This window comes from Eucyclogobius newberryi, unplaced genomic scaffold (genome assembly GCF_026437365.1).
Source record: "Eucyclogobius newberryi isolate DKJ021-1_F unplaced genomic scaffold, fEucNew1.0.hap1 SCAF_2, whole genome shotgun sequence".
In the NCBI taxonomy this organism is placed as follows: domain Eukaryota; kingdom Metazoa; phylum Chordata; class Actinopteri; order Gobiiformes; family Gobiidae; genus Eucyclogobius; species Eucyclogobius newberryi.
In genome coordinates, this window is record NW_027315834.1 from 28,847,858 (window position 1) to 28,857,259 (window position 9,402).

General features: G+C 40.3%; 2 protein-coding genes across 2 annotated transcripts in view; both read right to left on the reverse strand.

Annotated features, from left to right (window-relative positions):
- Positions 1-256: 256 nt before the first annotated feature.
- Positions 257-5,027, reverse strand: lmod2b (leiomodin 2 (cardiac) b). Its single transcript, XM_072454914.1, has 6 exons — positions 4,448-5,027; positions 3,229-3,666; positions 2,361-2,621; positions 2,072-2,284; positions 1,410-1,853; positions 257-585 (listed from the first exon to the last, which is right to left on the reverse strand). Exons 1-6 carry the CDS (start codon positions 4,721-4,723, stop codon positions 559-561), a joined length of 1,659 nt encoding a protein of 552 aa, XP_072311015.1. The 5' UTR covers positions 4,724-5,027; the 3' UTR covers positions 257-558.
- Positions 5,028-5,914: 887 nt separating this feature from the next.
- asb15b (ankyrin repeat and SOCS box containing 15b) overlaps positions 5,915-9,402 on the reverse strand; it is a 16,888-nt gene continuing 13,400 nt past the window's right edge. Inside the window, exons 10-14 of the mRNA XM_072454915.1 lie at positions 9,387-9,402; positions 9,031-9,186; positions 8,285-8,387; positions 7,250-7,406; positions 5,915-7,163 (exon numbers count right to left, since the gene is read on the reverse strand). The exon at positions 9,387-9,402 is cut by the window's right edge and continues 129 nt beyond it. Of these exons, the coding sequence (XP_072311016.1) occupies positions 7,000-7,163; positions 7,250-7,406; positions 8,285-8,387; positions 9,031-9,186; positions 9,387-9,402 (596 nt within the window). The 3' untranslated portion in view covers positions 5,915-6,999. The remainder of the gene's footprint in view (positions 7,164-7,249; positions 7,407-8,284; positions 8,388-9,030; positions 9,187-9,386) is intronic.

The following is a 9,402-nucleotide window of genomic DNA, read 5'->3' on the forward strand; positions in this document are numbered from 1 at the left end:
TACTGTCTTCATGATCTACATCTACTACAATGTGGTATAATATTCTGCAGCACACGTGTAATTTTATATGCTAAGTTCAAAAAGTATTTATATGCAGTAGTTTTAGTTGTAGGCCAGGAGGATTCTGAACCATTGCAGGATAGGATCAGATGGTAAAAAACTAACTTCAGCCATTAAGAGTCAATAGTGGAACAAATCCTACATTTAGAGCACTCTTGACCATTGGGGGATATAATAGACTCTTTACCTTTGGGCTGTAAGTGGCACATTCACAGATTCAGTGAGACGTTGCATGTGTAAGAATACACAACGATTTTAATGAAAACACAATCCGATTATATTTTGAAACAAATGTGTCAAACAATAGGTGATATGTACAAATATACAATGTGTGTGTTACTTAAAAACAGATCAACAGTTTAAATTCATTAGTTCATTAGCATTCGGTGCTAATACAAATATGAACGTTTTCACAAGTTTTCCCATTTCCATTGATCCCTGTCAAAGACCCCAAAGCAGATTTCCATTATTTGATTGAAACAAATGGGCCTTTATTTTTTATCTGAGATGATGAGGGAGATCCACCTGAAAATAAAACCATGAAAGTTACATATTTCCAGTAATATAAGAGCCAAACCACTATTATCCACTTCTGGCTGTTTGCTTATACTCTTTTGGTGATGCTGCTGTGGTAACATAGTGTCAGTTATTATTATCTAACTTTGGTGAACAGCTTCTATAAATATCACAACTAAGTGTCAGGAATGTCACAGCTAAGAGCCCCACTGCCGTCCAGGGGCACCAGCATTTTCCACTTCAGCAATAACAAACAAAAGCCTCAAGCAACGTCAGGAAACGTTTGAGAAACACAGTTGTGTATTTACCCACACACAATTCTGTTTTGACATCATGGCAGGAAATCAGACGGACAGAAGGAAGACCGTCAGGAAAGACTCAGTACACTCAGATGCATGTGTGCTGCAGCCCAACCACTGAGGCACATAACAGCAACTTTGTAATTTTAAATAAACTTGTGATACGATGATTGGCAAAATGAAAAGCTATTTGCTATTAGCTGTGGGTAATTAGCGAATTGAATAAGAGTTCTTATTGTCGGAGGGAGTGTTTTTTGAAGAAAATAAAATCCTGCCATTTTTGGTTGATTTATTTTTAATTTTTTTTGTCTTTAAGGGCTAAATAAAGCTATATTCCTCTAAGATTTTACACTTAAACTCAATTGGTTAGATCTACCTGCCACTCACTTAAAGCAAGACAGAGGCTAACCTAGTAAAATCCTATCCTATCCTATCCTATGTGACATAATGTGAGATGAATCTTCAGCTTCTTAGTAGAAACTCGAGAAAACCGATGTTCTTCTGCATGTTTCACTGTACTCAAGTGCCACTCACCTTTCTGAGAACGCGCGTGTTGCTGCCCCGGATAGACTCCATGAGCTGGTCGTGGGCGGACCGTAGGGGCGTGGTGGGGCGGCTGTCCTCCCCCCTGCGCTCCACCACGGGCCTCAGAGCGTTCTTCAGCTCCTTCAGGATGCTCCCGGTCTCCTCCGCGCCGCGGTTTTTATCCTTCCCCTTCTTACTCTTCTTCCCTTTCGCCTTCGTGGTCTTCTTACTGCCCGCCTCGTGGGCCTTGATCACCTCGGCGATCATGCGCGTTGGTTTCTTGTCTTTCTTCTCCTTCTGTCCTTGGAAAGGTGCGGGTGGTGGAGGAGGCGGGGGTGGAGGCGGCGGAGGAGGAGGAGGAGGTGCGGGAGGAGTCTGCTCCGTGGCTTGATTGCGGGGCAGTTTTGGAGAGGACCATGGAGAAGTGTACGGGGATGAAGAAGGGGTTCCTCTCTGTGGAGTAAAAATAGGACATATATTTATTTAGTAGTAAAAGCAAATGTCTGGACGCACAAGATTAACAATAGATGTACAGGAACATGAAATATTGTATAAAGCAAGGGTTGACAAACTTGTTTTTACCACATGATCAACCGTGCCACCTCCAGCTAGTACTGCTCGCAGCCTCAAGATTAAGACCAACTTTCGTGCAGGTAAAATCCACATCATACCAGTGCAGAGGTCCGGGGATTCAGAGCGCCCTCTGTAGGCCCCTGCTGGCTCTGCCTCAGTCTCTGCTCCTCAAGGCGTTTCTGTCTCTGTCGGTCCTGGTTCCTGGTCAGGATCCCCGTCATACTCATTCTCGGGCCGGGCAGATTGAACTGGTAGCCCAACTTTATCACAGTGTGGTTTTCTCTCAAGATCTTCACCATCTCCATCTCCACCTGAAATAGGGGAACACACATAAATGGCGCATGAATCCAATGTGTATTCCAAAGAATGTGTGACGAGTGGTCCTACCTGTGCTCCACAGATGTGCCTTTGGTTGTGGAAGCGCAGCTCTGTCAGGGTGTTGTTCCTGGGTAAGGCCTGGACCAGGGCCATTACACCCCTCCCGCTCACATAATTAGACTCTATATTCAGATTGACGATTGAGGAGTTCTCACTCAGCATCTTACCTACGGCCAAAGCCACTTGGTCATCGGCTCGAGTGTTGGCCACACTGAAAGTCCGCACATGTGAGTTGCATCTCAGCGCCTCTGCAAACCGGATCAGGGTTTCCTGTGTGGACAGTAAGGTAAAGACATTACATGGGACATTTTGAGTCCCATTTACTATAGGAAAACAACAGTCCTAGGTCTTCTATGCATCATATCACATATTCTCATATTCTACCTCCGACGCAACAGTCAAGATTTTATATTCATTCAGTGTTTAACCTTTATTTTACCAATATCTACCCGAGACCTTGCCCTCAATTATTAGACATGCTTTTAGTTTAGGAGCAAATACACCACCCATGGGAAAAGAGCGTCAAATCTTTTTTTTTTTTTTTTAAGGCATCTCAATGTCTTGTGGGCCCCTGGTGGAGGTTTGGTGTCTCTGCCTCATCTGTCCTCTGTGACCGGCATTGGTGGCTGCAGGCAACTCTCTGCTCCTTGTGTTAATGATGGTGCTTTCTCAACTGGTTCATCAGTACTCATGCTCATTATTGATGCTGTGTGTGTGAAAGCGTGGGTGGGTGGGTGAGTGAATGGGACATGTGACTGTGTTGTCTGTGGGCTGGTTGTGAGTGGGTTTGGGTGGTTGCAAGGTGAGGTGCACTTTGGGTCACATGCATGTATGAAAAGCACTTTATAAATAAAGTTTGATCCCTTTGGGCTCATACCTGTGAGATATCATCTATGTTGTTGAGGTTCACGTCTGTCACCTCAGGATCGTTGCTGAGGACCTTCTGGAGCACGTCATCCACTACAGTTGGGTTCCCAGACGTGTGGTCCTCGACAGGTGGAGGAGGGGGAGGGGGCGGAGTCAGTCTCATTGGCTCCACCCTCTGCGGTTTTAGTAACGTTGGTGCTTCTGATGTCACTATGCGCGCACTGGACTGGAATGTTTGTATTTCATTGTCTGGTTCATCTTCCTCATCCTCCTCGTCCTCCTCTGTCACCGGCTCCTCTTCCTCGCTCTCCTCTTCCTCACTCTCTTCCTCCTCCTCCTCTTCTTCCTCTTCTGTTTGCTTTTGCTGCGTTTTCACCTCTTTCTCGTTTTCATCATCTTTCTCGTCTTCACATTCGCTGTCCACCTCTGTCTCCTTGAACTCTTCATCCTGAAAGCAAACGGCCAGTGGACTAAATCATTCTTAACTCAGTGACTCCTACATTACATACACAATTATACGAATAATAAAGTAAGGTTAATTTGTATAGTATCAATAGCAATTTAAAATGCCATCCCTTCAATGCAGTTCTAGCAGCCAGTTTGGATCTACTTTTTAAGAGTTCTCGATGACCAGTGAAACAAATAACAAGTATTTTTTTTATCTTTACTTCAATATTTCAAGATATAGCTGGGTTATGGGTTCACTACTGTTAACAAAAAACAACTTATTTTTGTAGATAATAGCCATACAAGAATTTCCTTATTTTGATTATTTTAAGATTAAATTTGAACTAATTTATTATTCATGCCAGGGTTCCATCATTACAGTGTACACTTCCTACTGGAATATTCCACTTTACACGAAGATAAAGGACAATTTTGAAGGACAATTTAAAGATATTCAAGTCCCTTCATGTGAAAAATAATATCTACGTTAAGTTATTTTTTTGTAACTTAACATAGATATTCGAGTCTTTCCTTCCCTCTTGCTTACATATGTAATAAAAGCATCAAAGTGGTGTGATCATAAACTAAAACAGATGTTCCAGCTGGATACATAAAGAAACATCTAAAGAGATATTTCCCATTGACCCATAATAAAGTCTAATATTTAATAGGTTTGCCCAACGTATATCTGTTTGCACTCCAGACGAGCTGCATGTGGCACACAGTAGAAATCCCAAATCCAATTATTCTTTTTATGATTACGTTGTTGTGTTTTCACTCACCAGTTTAGGGCTTCCTCCTCCCCTCTCGTCCTCCAGCAGCCTCTGCGTCTCATTCTCCCAGTATTTCATGAGCGCTTCCCTGCTGAAAGTCCCCGTTGGCGTCTTGTCCGTCTGGTCCCTCTGCCTCAGGCCGATGGGGACGTTGGTATCTGGTTCGATGTCGCCCAGTTCTTTCTCCAATTCGGCCAGTTCCTCTGGGCTGAGAGACGCCAGCAGCTCGTCTTCGTCAACATCTTCGTACTTGCTCAGCTCCCGACGGTAGCCAAAAACACTCATCGTTGGAATAAAGATAACAACAACAACAACAACAATAACAACAATGAATTACAAGTTGTTCAAATTCTGTTCTTGTCAGACCTTTTTGAGAACTTGCAAAACCATTTCAACATTCTTTTAGAGACGACCTAATTCTAACGAAGAGTTCTTTTTAAGATGTTGACAACGTTGATTATTCCATTGTGTCTTCCTTAAAATGGAACAAAAATGCAGCTTTCAGAGGAATTCCAGGCCAGTTTCCACCAGCTCCCTTCAGGTCTGGCAGAGGTGTCCACAGTGCCGGTGTGTGTCCTACTGTCTAATCTCCACAGCTGCTGTCCGGCTCAGCCTTAAGAGAGGGGGATCAACGTACCACGGCGCGGGGCCCGTGATGCCGTGTCTTTTTTTGGACGCGTAGTTGAGAGAGAGGGCCACAAAAAGCCGGTGAGCTAAGGGACTGACTAAGGCAAAGCTTTGTTCAGATCTAAAAGAACAACTGGGAAGATGCCGAGGTCACGGTGCTACTGGTGAATAGGTCATAATTAGACATGGCCCGATGCAGATCCTAAATACTAACTAACTAATCAGATTAATTAATTACTGTAATAATGTCGTGAGTGATCAGCCAATAATTATGTTTCAATACAGCCATGTCTTTGGAAAATTGCATACCGTATTTTCCGGACTATAAGTCGCACCTTTTTTCATAGTTTTGGCCGGGGTGCGACTTGTACTTATATTTTTACTTATATACTTGCGACTTATATGCGACATTATTTGTTATTTTCACACTTGCAACCGCATTTCATACTCCAGTGTGACTTATATGTTTTTTTCTTCTCTATTATGCAACTTTTGGCTGGTGCGCCTTATAGTCCAGAAAATACGGTATCCTCTTTTCAGTGTTGGGAATTAACTGAATACATAAAAAATACATTCAGAATACTAATTTGAAAAAAAACTGTATTCAAGTACAGATACTCTTTCTTTTGGTAGTATTCAGAATATAGTTACTTTTCTAAATGGTAATGCTAACTACATGTTCAACATTGTGGTTGAACATGAAAGCTCTTATAATGAGACCATGTACACATTTTCCGCTCTTTTTTTTTAAATAAAAGTTACCTTATTATATAAGGTAACTTATATGTATATATCCATACCTACAAAGACAGTCGCTTACATAAGAACATTCTTCTCACTGTGGAATGGTCAGGAACAAACATTTTATTTTATAGTAAAAAAACAAACAAACAAACTATATTATTATTCACAAAAAATAGGGCTTCAGAGAATAACATAATCATGATTTATCTGGTCAGTTGAAATCATGATTACCGGTATTTAAAACAACATCGTTATTACGTAAATATCAACCTGTAGAAGAAGTTTAGACTTCCATTAGTTTGTACCTTTTTGTGATTCTTGTGTCAAAAGCAACAACATATTGACTGAACAAACTCTTTTATTTATTTATTTTCTTTACACCATTACTCTATTTAAGTGGCAAATGTGACTTGGATGAATTCCGTTGAGCCTGTTATGATAAATTCAAAAGCATTTTTCACCAATATGTTTGACTTTAATACAAAACATTCCCGATAGCTGTATTTTCTTATTCGTGCTCCTGGTTCTTGTGGTTTTGTTGACCTCAGATAATCTCCGTACAATTTGATTAGCTACAAGTGCTAACAACTGCGTGTGGTTAAGAGACATGTAATCTAATAATGTACTACAACTGAGTTAAAACAGTACAACTCCAGCATGACTAAACTTGGATAAATTACAATGTCTACTCATTTAAAAGTGAAAATGCAATCTATATATTGACAAAACATATATTTGATATCAACTGCACTTTATCCTTTAATTAGAAACATTGTTAAAGGTTCCAGAATGCATGCTTTTTAAGGTATATATATATATTTATCAACAAACACACATTTAACTGTGTATAATATGCATGTAGTTTAATGCCATGCTGTGCCACATACAATCTCTATAGTGGCAGCCGGTTCCTCTCAGAAAAATTACATATGGAACCTTTAAATTCAATATTGTGGTAAGAATGCTCACAAAAAACGGAACTACTGTGGGTTGCTTTGAATTTATCTGATCTATATTGCTTGATTGTATTTTTTATGAACCCCAGAAAGACTCATGGTGATCCAAATAAATAAAACCTAAAAAATAAAACAATCTACTTTAGGTATCCGTGTGTACAGCAGTGGGTTTAAAGAACTTGCTTCAAAAAGCCAGCACATAAATAATAACATAATAAGTTCTCATATTATGTTCTACGCAGAGTCACCGTAAAGGTCGTACTCTTTGTAGGTCAGATAGTTCTTCACTCTGGGAGGAAGAGGAACCTCAGACATAGCTCCAGGATTGTTGAGTGTCTTGGGTGGAATGTGACCTCTGATGACCAGTCGACACAAGTGCTGCAGTGGACGTGGGCTGCCTGGACCGAACAGACACAAAACGCCACTTAAATCACACATGAATACGCAAATATAGGGAGGAATGCAGACGGTTGAGTGGTTTTACCGAGAATGCTTGAAATCTCCTCCCACTCAGGTCTGTCCTTCAGCATTTTCTGGAGTTTGGGACATAGATATACATGGCCCACATAGTCCAGGAGCATCCTCACCACACCGCCCACCACATGTTGTTTGAGCCATGAAACGGACACAAACTCGCAGAACTTAAAGAGAAGGAAAGACAAAACTGTGGTTAATATTTGCTTTGGAAACAAAATAAACTAAAACTCCATTGGCAAGGTTAAGAGGAAACCAGAATCAGAAAAGGTTTATTACCATTGAACACAATTCACAGGCCAGGAACTTGATTTGGTGATGATGAAATAATAATAATGAAGCAAAATACTCACAGTTTGTCCTTTGGGGTGTTATCATAATTTGTTTATGTCTCCATCCGTTCTCTTCATTATTTTGTTCAAGCCTTCCCAGCAATGCAAAAGTTTTATTGATGATTTTATTGAGATGGGTTGTGGTCATTACAGGTGGTTTCAATGTGCATGTTGATAATTATAAAAAAAAAATAAAAAAAAAAATATTAGGAATATGAGAGGTTCTGCCTATAGGAGTTTTGTTTATAAGAGTTTTTTTTTTTTTTTTTAAGGCTTCCTATAAGTCATCTGTTCTTCTGTATCTACTTGCGTTGTAACACCGAAATTTCCCAATTGTGTGGACTAATAAAGGCTTATCTTATCTTATCTTTAATATTTGTGTTATCGCTTTGCCAGAAATTTCCCAAACATATCTAGCATTTATTTAACTTATTTTCAGAAATACTTGCAAGTTTGACAGCAGTATCACCTCTCCACAGATCTGACCGACAACTTGGCCCTGTGATTTCAACTGCTTGTTTCCATGGTAACCTGAGTGCATAGTCTGTAGTAAGTTTGTCGACCTTCCAACAAACTTTAAATGTGATTAAACGGTGAATACAGCGCGTTTTGTTTTATTTAAATAGTTTTTGTCGTTCGAGATATTTATTGCTGCTTGATAGTGGTTAGTTATTCTGAATCCAAAAATAACTGTGATTGTTGCTGTGACTCACTGTGATGGCCTCTGGTGAGCTGTAGATCTGGTACGCCTGATTATGGAGGTCAGCCCAGGTATTGTCCAGCTCCTCACTGGCACCGCAACAGCACAGGAAACACCTCGAGACAAGAAAAAAGGAACATAATTCTTACTGTAATACTTATACACGGTGATATTTTATGTAGTTGTAAATGGATGTCGTTATTGCGTCAAAAAGATACAATTGTGCCGATTTGCCGCTTCAATTTGTATTTCCTCCACCAATCGGAAAAGAGATCTTCTTCTAAATGTCTCACAGTAAATAAAGACATTTTATATGTCTTTATTCACGGCATGTGGAGGTCTGCCTTTTCACTAAATTCTGCCTTCGTGATACATATTCTGAGGTGGAAACAAAATTAACTAATTGTGAGGGGAAAAAGTTGCGTACCCCAACTTTAATTAAGCACATCAACATTCTCACAGTTGAAATAGGGACTTTGTCTGAACTCCTGATAGATTAAAAACATATCAGGGGACAGATAGTTCCATGTGTAAAGAAATGTATTGCTATAATTTTTAGGCCCGGAATTTAAACTATTTCATTTATGTCTGAGAGTAATGCACATTTATTATATCAATATAATCCAATACAAACACAAACTGACATGAAGATCAAGTTCTCTTCTCTGTTTGCACCATTGAACACGTTGACGTACAATTGGTGTCAATTGAAAGAACTTAAGCCGTACAGTATATTTGGACTGTAGGGCCGTTTGGTACTTGTAGGCGTGGTATCCACAGTTGAGCAGCAGGCGGAGCATGAGCGGGTCCCTCAGACAGTACTGCAGGCCTGTGGGGAACACTGTGTGGCTGATGCCGTTAAAGTAGCAGTTCACATCCGCTCCATACGACAGCAGCAGATGCACCAACTCATACCTGCAACCGGAGTACGATTTAGATTTGGTTTGTGTGTAAATCTATCACCTAAAGGTGTCAGTCAGGTATATAACAACCAGCATGCAATTTACTTAAAAATCTGTCACTTTACCTACTTTAAATAACCTTTAAATTGACAAACTAATCTCAATCACTGAAACATACTTGTGTGTCTTAGATGAATGGGCTCTGTTTTCTACCTCTTGGCTCGAATGG